This window comes from Pyrgilauda ruficollis, unplaced genomic scaffold (assembly GCF_017590135.1).
Source record: "Pyrgilauda ruficollis isolate IOZ18807 unplaced genomic scaffold, ASM1759013v1 scaffold25, whole genome shotgun sequence".
Lineage (NCBI taxonomy): Eukaryota > Metazoa > Chordata > Aves > Passeriformes > Passeridae > Pyrgilauda > Pyrgilauda ruficollis.
Window position 1 is genome coordinate 1,072,840 of NW_024523822.1, and position 13,665 is coordinate 1,086,504.

The 13,665-nt window shown below is 36.5% G+C and overlaps 1 protein-coding gene across 4 annotated transcripts in view; it reads right to left on the bottom strand.

Annotated features, from left to right (window-relative positions):
- Positions 1-1,887: 1,887 nt before the first annotated feature.
- PIK3R1 (phosphoinositide-3-kinase regulatory subunit 1) overlaps positions 1,888-13,665 on the bottom strand; it is a 61,737-nt gene continuing 49,959 nt past the window's right edge. For 3 of the 4 annotated variants that reach the window (XM_041470610.1, XM_041470611.1, XM_041470612.1), the window contains 9 exons: positions 12,903-13,005; positions 12,132-12,230; positions 11,825-12,005; positions 11,242-11,367; positions 10,107-10,249; positions 9,672-9,848; positions 9,506-9,574; positions 7,009-7,179; positions 1,888-6,553 (listed from right to left, as the gene is read on the bottom strand). In XM_041470610.1, the coding sequence (XP_041326544.1) occupies positions 6,364-6,553; positions 7,009-7,179; positions 9,506-9,574; positions 9,672-9,848; positions 10,107-10,249; positions 11,242-11,367; positions 11,825-12,005; positions 12,132-12,230; positions 12,903-13,005 (1,259 nt within the window). In that variant the 3' untranslated portion in view covers positions 1,888-6,363. The remainder of the gene's footprint in view (positions 6,554-7,008; positions 7,180-9,505; positions 9,575-9,671; positions 9,849-10,106; positions 10,250-11,241; positions 11,368-11,824; positions 12,006-12,131; positions 12,231-12,902; positions 13,006-13,665) is intronic. The other variant, XR_005955407.1, reaches the window with a different exon arrangement.

The window sequence follows — 13,665 nt, forward strand, 5'->3', positions numbered from 1 at the left end:
AGAAGCACGTGGTGTTCCAACAGTTCTTGCTTTTTGTTGTACCAGAGGCAATAGGGAAGGCTTGGTGCTTCTTGCGCAGCCCACATTTTTCTGGAAGCATGTCTGACCTCACTCCCCCACAAGATGTCCTGCAGGGAAAGCAAAACCACTTAGCCTTCTTTCCAGTCAGGGATGCTGGCAAGTCCCTCCTGTTTGCTATTTCCTCAGTTTGCACCCTCTAAATGAGGGAATGGGGCCCCTGTGGTAAATGCTAGGTGGATCCTAATGGCAATCACTTCAAAGGAGACCATGTGAACAAGAGTGGCTCTTCCCCCATGGCGGCTGGGAGGGCCATTATGAGCAGTGATAGGTGGCCCAGGGCTTCAGAAGAACTGCTCTCCTGCCCCATCCTTCTGTGCCCAGCTGCAGCTCTGGGAGCAGCTGTTAGTCCATGCAGAGCCATGGAAATGGCAACAGTGAGTTTCAAAACTTCCCTCCCCTTTTTGGCTTCACAGCTCAAATGAAGAGATTTGTGTGAAGTTACTCACACACATTTTTGCATGAGTCAAGCAACTCTGGGAGAAGAAATCCTAACCCAAGAGCATTTCCAAGCCTTTAAAAATATCACACCCATTTGTATCTGCACAAAAATAGACTTAAGCAGTTTTCCTATGATTCTGTGACCATCAAGTTTGGTAAGAAAGCAGAGAGGGAAAATGGGCGAGCGTTTGTCTGCAGACAGTAAAAATAAAACGGCATTTTTGCAAATTACTTTTCTAGTCTGACAAGTGATTTCTATACAATGTATGATACTGGCAGGAAATCTGGAAGTCTGTAGATTTTTCTGGATTATGGTCCATCAGTCTTAATTTCTCTCCAATAGATGATAATAGATGCCACATGGTTCACCTCCTACCTCACCTTATTTTTCAGTGATGACTCTGTGGCTGCAGAGGCCTTTGTGGTCCCCAACATCAGTTCAGGGGGCAGGAGTGAGATAAACTCAGTGTCAGTATAAAATAATCAGTCTTCTGAGAAAAACTGCAACAGGTACAAGTGCTGGAGGTCTACCCCACTTGCTATTAAGCAGTCTAAAAATACAGTAATAGCCCTTAGTCTAAGTTTCTTGTAAGAATCTCTAAGGGCCAGTGACAATGTTGCAGTTGCTAAAAATTGTTCAAGTCTATGCTGAATATCTCAGTCCAGGGTATTTCCACATTAGTGTGAGCAATATGTAGCAAATTTTAGAATGGAAACCTTGGACAGAATGGGAATAGGAATCTCTTTCTTCTTCCAGAGTAGCTGGCTGGCTTCCCTGGAGGACCTCTCTTGGGGCAAGATACGAATGAACTCAAAGAAGTCAGATAGCATATATCAATAATGAGGGGAATCAAACAATATTCACACTCGCCCTTACCTTACCCAATCCCCTCCCCCCCATACTTCCTCCCTCTTCTTCAGTCTTATGCTGGGTTTCACAATTAGATGCAGACAGGAAGCTGGTAAATGACTTTCAATTGCAAATTCTTGACAGGCTGGCTTCATGGAAATCAGTGACAAAACTCACACTCTTTTCAGAAGAATCATAACTTTATCTGCACTGCAAGAGGCAGATCACAGATCATAAGTATTGTACTGTTTTTGCAATAGTATGAGATGAGCAAAACCGTCATTTTGTCACTGTTTGACATGAGATTATTTTGGAGCTACTCAACTACCTCATTCAGTTTAAGACTGAATGCCACAAAATGGCTGTGAGTCAGCTGAAATGATTTGCTCCCTAGTTCCTTTAATAATAAGAGCATTTGGGTATCATTTTCAAAGAAGGCCACATATCGACAGGAAGAGTTAGGCAAGGATGCTGGTAAATAGATATTACGGTCCTTACTGAAGCCTCAACAACTTAACTGCAGTTTCAAAACAACCTTTATTCTGCTTGAAGACTTGTTACAATTTTTAAAGCAACTCAAAAACAAGACACGGCTCCATCAACTCTACAGCTTGAACAAAATTTTAAGGAGGCATGTTTTCACTGTTGCCTTGTAAAGGCAATTTACAATCTGCTTTACTCTTCACCTCCTCAACGACAATTTTAAAACAAACTAATCTTAATGTTTTAAAGACATGTAACAGAACAGAGCTTTATTTTCAAAAAACAAGAATAAACAAAAACAAAAAAATAGCAGCATCTTGGGCAGCTAATGCAATCTCTGCAATCTCATCAGGACAAGTGCAATGTAACGTTACCAACTCCTACAGTTTAGTCTCAACTGCAGTAAACAGAACATGACTCTACATAAAATGTTGCACTTTGTAACCTTGTCCCATGGGAGGCATTATGCTTTGAGCTGCCCATTTCTAAAGTGACCCTGAAAAAAAACAGTATCAGGATTCACTTTCCCAACTTAATACCATGCATAGCAAAAGCACTGTGTGAAAATCGGCAGTTTTCCCCATTAGAAGCATCTGAATGTTTTCCCAAGCATTATTATTTCATTGCCAATTACAAGACAAAGCCATTTTTTCACTACAGAACAGTTGACACCAAATAGAAAATCTTAAGATTTGGTTTTACAGATTGCTTGACAAGATAACAGAACCATACAGACAAGCTTCTTTTTTTTTTTTTTTTTTTTTTTTTTTTTTTTTTTTTTAAAGAAACTATCCAACAACACAGAAACTCAGTTTTCTAACTGTATCTGGAAACATGCTGCACCCACCAAGGTCTAGTGTGCATGTGTGCGTCTTTAAACAAAGTTAATGATATCACTTACTAAATTCAGCAAAATGATCATGTTCTGTGAAAATGCATCTATATTAGGAACTGTTCATACATAAACACAGCAAGTGTGTATGAGTATGCACAGATATGCATCCCCAACCTGCAAATTCATATTTCAACTGAATTAAATCAGAAACTCTTAATTTTGCCTTCTCTTTGTTTTGGTTCTCTTTGCTATGTCTCATGCCTTTCAAAGGCCTTGTAAAAGAGATGCTGCAGTGCAGCGTAACTCAGGGATTTAAAATAAAACAAAAAGTTATGCAAATCAAAAAAAGGAAAAAAGTAACAGAGTAAAGCCCATCCATTAATTATATTTGATGAAAAAAACTATGCATCAATAGAAATACAGAAAAGCACTGTGTTTCTTCAGTTATATCCCCATGCTTTTTATTTCTGTATATAGTAGTCTGAGATCAGATCAAAACTGGAGTGAACAGTATGGTACATTAAAGACAAACAACTCTGCAGTGAATAGGGCCTTTGGCAGGACTTAGCTCTGTGCATTAAGGAGAGAAATGCAGAGGCCACACAATATGTAAGTACCAAAGAAAACCCACTCATGCCAATTTGAGGGCATAAATGATCCCTGCAAATTGCACAGACCCTGTGTAGGCAGAACATCCCCTTAAGAAGCCCTAAGCATTCATCCTTACAACATAGGGCTTATTTCTCATTTTTGCTTGTGCAAGAAAAGCAAGTGTCAAATCGGCACACACACTATTTTTTTCTGCTACAGCCACACACAAAGAGAAGTTGCACAGCACACAGGAATGAATTATATTCCATACTGGGCTGGGCATGCTAAGGATATGGCCCACTGACATAGCAGGGGTTTTCTTAATATGAGGAAAATTAGATCCAAATGCTTTAACTATGATAAAATTTCTTGACAAATACTAGGTGAAACATCAATTCAGATTACATATATTTTGCCTACAGAGAAAAAATACAATTTTACTCTTAAAATATTTAACATTCAGAAATTAATATATGTCCAAAGAATATCTTGGATTGCTATAAGCGTTAAACTGCTGTATACTGAACTAATCTGTAACTTCAAGCCCAGTAGTATAACTGGCATGCTAGAGTAATTGTTGGTGTTTTTTGTACTATAAACCAGTTATAGTTATTAGTATAACAGATTTACATGGTCCTAAAGGCCTGAAAAAAGTGTGGAATGAGAAAGGGAAGGCATGAAGACTAAACTTCTATTCAGGAAAAATATTCAGAATAATTTTCTAAGTGATGATTATCAAGAAACAATATTTGTTGGATCTTGTTTCCTGATATAAATAAGAAAATACACTTATAGGAAAGTAAAGACAACCAACCAAATTTTAAAAAAAAAAAAAAAAAAAAAAAAAAAAAAAAAAAAAAAAAAAAAAAAAAAGAAAAAAAATAGACCACAAAGTCTGAGCCTTACAGCCTCAGAACTGAAGTAACAATGTAAAAATGAAAAGATAATATAAAGATTATTGGAGACTGGCAAATTTCTTATTATTATTTCCAATAGCTTATAAAGCTTTGCATACTTTGAAACAAAACACAAGGATCTCTAACCAGAGCTATTATGAGAGAACTCCATGGGTCTCATTCTTTTGATTGTGTGTGCAACTCTCTTTATAAGTAATAGATCTTATCTTTTGCATCTTGGGGGAAGAATAATTTTATACGTTCACTTAGTCAAATATTTTCCAAGATTTCTCTGAATGTCATTACTTTATTGATTTGCAATTTGTGAATTTCCTCAGAGGTCAGGACAATAAATAACCATTGCAAACCATTGACAATGCACTATCTCAGGATTATGGGCAACTCTGTTTTAATGAGATTTATTTGTATATTTGTTTCCTTTAACTGAACCATGATTTTGTAAGTCTCTGATGCCCTGAAATTATGGAAGTGTTCACTTTGATACTGCCTCAGCCTACAGACTTTTGAAAATACATATCATAGCCTAACCATTTTCAAAATATATATTTTCCAGTCCTAATTAGTTCTCTATTGTATCCAAATGTTCTCAGTAGAGGTGGAAGCTTTTTTTTTTCCACAACCCTAATACAAAAAACAAACCTAGGCAACAGATTAGAGAAACTTCCTTCATGTGAAATGAAAATACCTTTACAGGCTGACAAAAATTCTGTCACAGGAGGTCAAGAAGTAATTTTTTTACTGTGAAGGTGGATTCATTCTGAGATCCAAACTATCTACACTCTACACTGCAGTAGCAAAATATCCCCATTTATTTCTGCAGTCACTATCAAAGAAGGATACACTATTTTCCTTGTCTTCCATACAGAAAGACAGTCATGATAGAAGTTCAAAATGCTTCAAGAAGCAAATGTAGCATGGTACCGTATTCTAAAGATATCTCTGAAACAGTATTGTTGGACTCAGTGATATTTTGTAATGTTCATATAATTTTATTGAATTAAGCAGCTTTGAAGCTTATCAGGCACTGCCCAACAAAGTATTTAGTCAAAAAAAAAAAAGTATGAACTTTTTAAACTTTGAGCTAGTAGCTCAATATTCTATACAATGAAAATTGTAAAATATTTCATAGTTTAAATTTTCAAGCCAACCCTTGCTGGCTCCCTGTACATTAAAACAAAACAAAAACCAAAACCAAACAAAAAAAAAACAAACCCAAACAGACAAACAAGAAAATTATTAACAAAAAGTAATCACCAGGAAGAATATCCTTAGGGAAAAGAAATTTTAAAAAAGAAGACAAAAGACCAAGAAAAATAAGCTTAATCTGTAGATATGCTTGAGAGAAGACTACAGCCTAAAGAAAATTCAGTATTGCATAGCATAGTCTAAAAATTCAGCTTTCAGCAAACAGAAAAGGAAAAAACGAAGCAGTTTGGTTTGACAGTTTCCATCAATGACAGTCATCCAGTACTATGTACATTATTATACACTGTATGCCATTGAAAATCCTGTTTTCTTCAGTCTTAAATATATTCTTAAAACAGGATTTTTAATCATCTAAACAAAACGCTTCCTGGCACTTTGCCATTACAATTACTCTGAGCAACACACTGTAACTGAAGTCCTTTTAAAGTGTCCCTTAGACATGAAAGTGCCACTCTGCTACATATCATTCACCACAAACCAAAATAGAACCACAATGCTGTATGTCTGGATCCACTGAGTGCAGCAACACCATTCCAAGTCAGATTGTGACCACAAAATTCCAATAACTGAATGACACAGACCTCTTATACCTTGTGTCTGGATAATCCAATGTTTTAGCTGGTAAAGCTTCAGAAGTGGTCGTAAACAAGCACCATGCTTAAAGGCCTCTATGTACCTGCAGGGAGATCAGGTTTGGATTTTTCTCTTGTGTTTTTCTTTTATAATTACAAAAAAAAAAAAAAAAAAAGCACTTCAGATTACAAACATACATTCACAGCATAACACTGTGATCTCTCCCACTGCAGTTGTGATGGAAATATTTAGTCCCATCTGAAGACAAATAGCTTTGATACTGCAAATTCTTGAGTAAAGCAGAAAGAAGCCTTTTCTCTCCAGAGGCCTCAATGTTGCCAAATAATTTCTTTAAAAAAACCAACAAACAACCCAGAGTATTAGGATCTTCATCGCCTCTGCTGCGCATATACTGGGTAGGCCAGCGTGACATTGAGAGAGTCATTGTGCTGCACAAGTGACGTGTGTTGGTAATGTAGCACCAGTTCTTTGAGCGAGTTGTACAAGTTATATGGCTCTGCAAATCCATACCCAGTAGGTGTTTTGTTTATCACACAGTGCTTTACTTCACCATCCACCCTAAAAAAAAACCAAAACCAAACAGTTTTTAGTTTTTGAGTACAGTAAAATTAAGATAGAAAATAAGGTATTAGCAATACGTCTTAAGAAGCTAGTCAGTACATAGAATTCCTCTGTTTTGTGGTGGGATAATGGTAAAAACCTATGTTAAGTCCATGATTTGTGAATGTCATCCTAGCTTAGGGAGGAAGGAGATAGGCAGGACTTAGCAGCTGCACAGAAAGGAGGGTACACATGTTTTGGTTTCCCCTCTGAGTGAGGCTCCTCTGTGGGAGTGGCACAGGTTGGAGCTGTGTAGGAAATGGAGCAGCAGTAGGAAAGGCCTCAGGACTCCTTGACCTGCTACTAAGCCTAAAGGTCCAAGAGGAATTGTGCATATGCATATGACTATCTGCCCCCAGCTGAAGGTAGCCCCTTGCAAGTTGGTTATATCATTCACAAGTTAGGGTACATACACAACAGAGCAGGCATAGCAGCCTTGTTTGCTGCTCTCTCGAACAAGGAATGTTCCATCTCGTTTTCCCCTCAGCAGATTTTCAGCTTGGCTTCTATTGATATTTCCCACATTCCACGTTCTCTCATCATGATGGGGCAAGTCCTCATCATCTTCTACCATAGAGTATTGGCTGTTGGAAAGAAAAAAGGTGTTTGTGAAACACAGAACAAAATCCACGAATTAAGTAGTCTTTATTCCATATTACAGTGGATAGCAGGATTCCTCCTTGGTAAAACTAGGGATTTAAACTAAGTAATACTGCACTGGATGAAAGTGAAATATAAGCTCTGTTTCTTGTTTCTTTGAAGAACACTCACATAAATTTTAGGAAGAATATAAAAAGATGATGTGTTAGTTTTCAGAATATGCTGTGAGCACTTTAATACTTTTGCCATTGCTCACTGTTTTGGTAAATAGCAAGCCAAACAAAATCAGTACCCTCTGAGTCAGCTTCATTTCCAAAGATCAGAACACTTGGTCAGCAGTGAAAAATCATGCAATGTATCAACTACAGCTGCTGCCTGGAGAACCTCCGAGCAATTGCACAGGGAAGCATTAATTATTTATAGGGGAATGGCTTTGTGAAAAGGTGCAAGAGTAGTGTGCTTTCTCTCTCTCTCCCCAGCTCCCTGCTCCCTATAAGGAGATTATGAAAATATCATGCAATACGTGCTTCTCTACTAAATCAGCCACCAACTATAAAGCTGATTCAGAGTTACAGAGAACCTTCTGAGCTAAAGCCCACCATGAAAAAAGAAGCGTCTGGTTCAGCTGTGAGGCTATCACCTTGGAATTCTGCAGTTCCAGAGCTCCCCAATCCCACAACAGCCTGCAGTGGTTGGCCCTGCCTCTCCTGTTCAGCTTGCAATAAGTCTTTGTTAGGCTAATGCATTTATTCTCTCTGTAATAGGCTTTTAATTAGTTTTTCTTGGTCTAAGAAAAAATGACTTCTCACTCATCCATGGTTCTGTTTTTCTGAAGATTCTCAAAGTATTCTACAGAAACCAGCAATTGCATGCAGAATTCTATTTTTCATAAGGAGAAAAGGTTCTTTTTGTTTCAGACAACACGATCTTCAGGCCCCTTATCTCATCACTTTTTGACCTGCATGACATTCACTCACATTCAGTAGTGGCTCTGTTCTCAACCAGCATCTAGAGAAAGCAATTCTTGTTTTCAATCCTACTTATTATATTGGGGGATTTTTTTTCTGCACTACAACTTCAGAAGAAAAGCCATATTCTAAACGTTTAATTTTTCAACAGTTACCAGACTTTCCAGAAAGGAGTAACAGAGTGAGAGAAAATGAAGATTTTCTTTAAACAGTTTACTTACTATTTTGATGCTACATTAAACCCACTGAGTGTTCTTTATCTACTGTTTAAGTGGTAGGAATACTAGTGGGAACAGGTGCCTACATATTTTACAACATCTCATCTTTGAGTTGTGCTAAGACTGGGAAACCAATATGGCTTTAAAATGTGCGTGTCATTTTTATCTCCTGCTTCTACCACAGTGATAAGCACAATTTCCAGGATAACAGTAGAAATTTATTTATTAACAATAAACCAAGCCAAATGAAAATAGATATGGACAAGGCCAAAATGCAAGGCAGAATGCACTAGATTCATTGTCAGTCTGCTGCTTTCCTATTATATTCAACCAGGCAGCATAAAAGGGATACACAAGAAACTACATAGGCAGAAAATGTTGATACAAATACTACTGAGACAATTTTGATTTTTCTATTTGTTCATTTTTCACTGTTACTGTGCTTCAGATATTATTTTGTGTCTTGCTTTTGTTTAAACGTGGTCTATGTTTACACAACCCAAGCACTTTTTGCCTTTTTTTCCCAGGAATGAAGTGAAATGTATTCATCAGCCTAGCCTCTGTCAGAACCTACAGTAAACTAAATTGTTTGAAATGACAGAATACTACCCTGCCATTTTCCAGAAAAACAAAACAGACCATAAAACCACAGGATATTCCTCAGCACATACAAATTTATCATCTCCAACAGCAGTGTGACACAATGATGTGGGTACCCCTATACTGGATAACATCATGGTACCCACAGTTGAGATTTGGAAAAAACCTCATGCCTAAGAGACATTCTGAATAATTTATCCATCCATATGACATCTCTCTAAAATACTAACACCTTATGAACTTAATTTTGCTGGCAAGAAAAAAAGACATAGGTTACATTACAGTGTTTGCTTTAGTAACTTTAATATGCACTTCCCTGAAAAAAGGAGAGTAGAGGGCTCAAGATAGCATCCTTTCTAATACTTGCATTATGTAGGCTGTCATGTGTTAATAGTATGCATTGTTACTGAAAAACCTAGGCTTGATATTTCCTCTGTGTGGTCCAAGATTTAAATAAGCCTTATCTCACTTCTGTATTTAGGTGATTTGAAACACCAGAAATATCTAAATCTTTCAATACTTACTCTTCTGCATTTTCATTTCCAAGCCATTCATTTAGCTTCTTTTGCCGAACACCTTTTTGAGTCAGCCACCTGGACAATAATTGCAAATGAAATTAATTTTTAGTCACAAAAGTTGGATACTATTAAAAACCAAACAACTTCAAATTTGTTAATTCATGATACTCACATCAAGTACTGATCTCTTGTCTTCCTCAGCTGTATGAGGTCTGGCTTAATGCTGTTCATACGCTTGTCTATCTCTCTATATTCAGCTGCTTGCTTTTTTAAGTCTTCTTCTAATCTACGCCTGCTGTCAACAATTTCACTTATCCGAGACTTCAGTTTTTCATAGTTGTGCATGATTCTAGAGGGAACAATGTGATAGGTTACACTGATTTCTTATTCATAACTTTATTGTCTGCTATTTAGAGGTGTAGACACCTAAGAGAACAGATGTAGTTATACATTTTGCCAGTTCACACCTATCCTATTTGAGGCTTCTTTGCTTACAACGGAACAATTTCAAACTTGTCATCTTGCTTCAGTTTTAGGCAGACCTATGCTTGGCATTGTTTGTTTTTTCAAAAATCATACAATTTGATATTCAAAATCAAATACTGACCTTTGTATTTCTTTTTCATTTCCTTCCCGTTTAAATTTTTCAATGTATTCCTTACTGTATCTTTCCTGTGTTTGGCACTGCTCTTCAAATATTTTTATTGTTTCATTAAATGCCTCAATGGCTGTTCTTTTCATTTGAATTTCCTGAAAATAAAATAATTGTTATTGAAGCTGTTATCAGATAAAGGGGAAGATTTATTGGCTTGTATTAAAGAAACACTTCAGTATATTGTAGAAGAATTTCCTTTCAATATCCCTTTACCGAAACGTATTCTGTCTGCTGAGCCTCATGGCATAGAGACAAGAGGCCTGTGCAAAAGGTTACTATGATAAGATTTCCATGATGAGGTTTATCAATAAATAGAAATGCTAAAAAAGGGATCAGTTACAATCTTTGCTTTGTATAAATAAATTGATGCTTAGAACCTTATGGCAGTGCACTTTGCCCTTTATATGAACTCAAGTCATTAGAGGCACACCTGGCTTTCTGAAATAAGGGTGGCATTGACAGGTCTCAGGAGGTTGTCTAGTTTACCCTCCTTCCCTTACATACCTAGTTGGTAGCCAACTCTTAAGTCATTTGTTCAAGTTGGCAGCAATTCTCCAATTTTCTTCAATTCTTTTTAGGTGTATTTCCTGCACACTTAAAGAAGCAGTCATGATTCTGGAACTCTAAAACTGGACTTTCAGTGGCACTTCAAGGCATGGCTAATAATTGATTAAGCTGAAAGAGGCTGCTTTTGATTCCTGCATTTTGTCTACACATGTCATCTCTTTATCCTGCATAGGTAAACCAGACCCTTCAAAAACTCAAAATAAAATGCTATGCTTCCCTGAAAACATGCCTTGAAAACTGTAACTCATCTTGATGAGGCCAGTATGCAGAAGTGGTGTAAATCTAGCCAGTTATGTACTTGCTTTGGATGGAGCTGTCAGACTTGGGAAGAGGGTGGCTTAGTTTACAGGTGGTGGCTGTTCAAACATGAGTAAGCAATTGCACTATTCTGAGCAAGCACATCAGGGCAATGCAGTGATGGTGGAAGAGAGGAGTAGGAAGATGACAGTATGAATTCACAATAATATTCTTCAAAATCTGCAAAGTCTTCCATTCTCCCTTTGGTTCAAATCCAGCTTACCTGAGATGTTCTTGTGTAGTCTTCATAGAGTCTGTCATATTCTCTGCTTTTTTCTTGGAACTGGGTATTATATTCATGTAATTTCTTTCCTACTGCTTCAATGCTATCCTCTTTTACAACTTGATCCTGGAATTATGAGCAGAAAGAAAGATATTCTGTAAGGAAACAATTATATTGCCCAGCTTTTCTGGATAAAACTGCTTAAAAATGCTTAGATAATTACATGGAAATGTGACTCCTCTTTCACCAATATGAAGATACACTAAATGCATAATATGCAAATGAGATATTAATGACAAAAAGGAATTTTGCATTGCAAGTGCTTCGCTTTATACTGAAAATTACATATTTCACCATTGAATGAGATAATCATTAAGATGTCTATTTCCTAACAGTGTATTTGCATTATTTGAAGTTTTAAATATTTACATGCAAAACGTGGAGTTGGTTTTAAACAAAAATATCCCATATGTACCCACATGATTTTTCAAACAGTAACAGAGCTGAAGTTCTTCATGTTTGGCAAGTTCAGCAATAGTTTCTCTGTCTTTAAGTGAAATGCAAAGAAAATAAACTAAATTACCTGCTGGTACTTAGATACTGGATAGAGTAATTTTACATCCAGTTTAGGATTATACTGGGCCAGAGATTCATTCCGGTAGTGGTTTATTAGCTCAACCACAGAGCTGAACGTTAATGGGTCAGAAAAGCCGTATTTTCCATCTCGGTGAAAAATTTTGATTAATTTGTTATTTCCTCCTTTCCTGCAAATAAAGTATGTTGAAAGGTTAGGCATGCTTCAAGTACTATTTCCTAAAGAATACTCTGCATTAAGAGCAGTTATTGCATTTTACTATCAAGCATTACAGACCCAGTGTAACTAGTCTTACCTCAGTGTCAGTGTGTAGTCCCCATGCATTTTGGTTGAAGCATCTCGTACCAAAAAGGTACCATCAGCTGTGTCGCGAAGCTTCTCATTTACTTCTTCTCTAAAATGAAAGCAAAAGTAACCAATCATTTCAATCAGTTCTCACACACTTATTCTTCCACAGTGCACTAAATTAAAATTCACATGTTTTGAAATAAATGTGTTTTAGAAGCCTTCTATGTCTCCATATTAATACAACTATATATTACCTTATTTAAAATTGTTAGAGAACAAGCAGGATAAAAAACGGCACACTCTGTGCTCTCACTACTGGACAAAATTATTATTCATGCAAAGCTCTTTCTGCTTGTTCATACAAGCCCATGCAACTGGAGCGGCCAGAGCTGGTCTAATATAGCTATATATAGTACAGATAAAAATGTTGCTAATATATGGCACTTGTTAGTCTGACTTGCTGACTATGGTGCCTACAGCTGAGGTTCTGAATGAAAGACAAGAACAATATTCTTTCTTAGTGCTATCTTTTAATGTTAACATTTCATATAAGTCTTAAAGTAACAGAACAATCATTTTCCATACTACATTCTAAGTGACTGCCAGTAACTTTTTGTCATATTTGGAATAAAACCAACTGTAATATGTTTATGGTGGGAACTATTGCTCTTAAAACTGTGAATTTTCTACACTCAAAGCCTAATACATATACACAGAATAGCACAGCAAGAATAGCACAAAGCCAAACATAAGAAATACATGTCTGGAGGTGATTTACCTTGAGATATCCCCCCAGTACCATTCAGCGTCTTGTAATGACATGTTGTTATTCATGCTATTGTTAGTTACGGTATTAGGTTTCGGTGGCTTAGGAGGCAGTGCTGCAATGAAAGGGGGAAGAAAAGTTGTAACTCATTGAAAACATGACCATATATTCCTTGAAATTACACATTATTACATAAATTTTATAATTCTATGAGTGCATTAAAAAAAATAATTGGTTACCAAATAGAGTTGTCCATCATTAACAGAGTTTAAAAGACACTACAGGAATCAAGGAATTTGAAAACAAAATAATTCAAAACAAAGTTTTACTGTTAACAAAAAATGATGTTATCTTGCAATAATATATTTTAAGGAAAATATAACACCATACTCAACTTCTGCCTCTGTGAAGAAAGCATTTGAGAAAAAAAAATCTGAAGTTTGCTTTTACCTTCTTTCACCATCTTTGGGTGAACACAAGTAATAAAACATGCCACTTTTTTTTTATCCTTCTATGTAATGATCTTAGAAGAATGTTGCTATTTTCTTACCTAGAAGCTGAGTAATAAAAGATGCAAACCCATAGCAATACAGTATATTTGAAGAAGAATCAGGGGTTTGAAATCCTTAGCATTCTGTACAATGATTTTCAAGAAAACCAAAAAAACAAACCAAACAGTTTAAGAAACCCATCCGTGACCCAAATATCCCTTGTATTAATCTTAGCATCCTACAGAATAAATTGTGTTCCAAATGCCAGGACTGATTAAACGCCC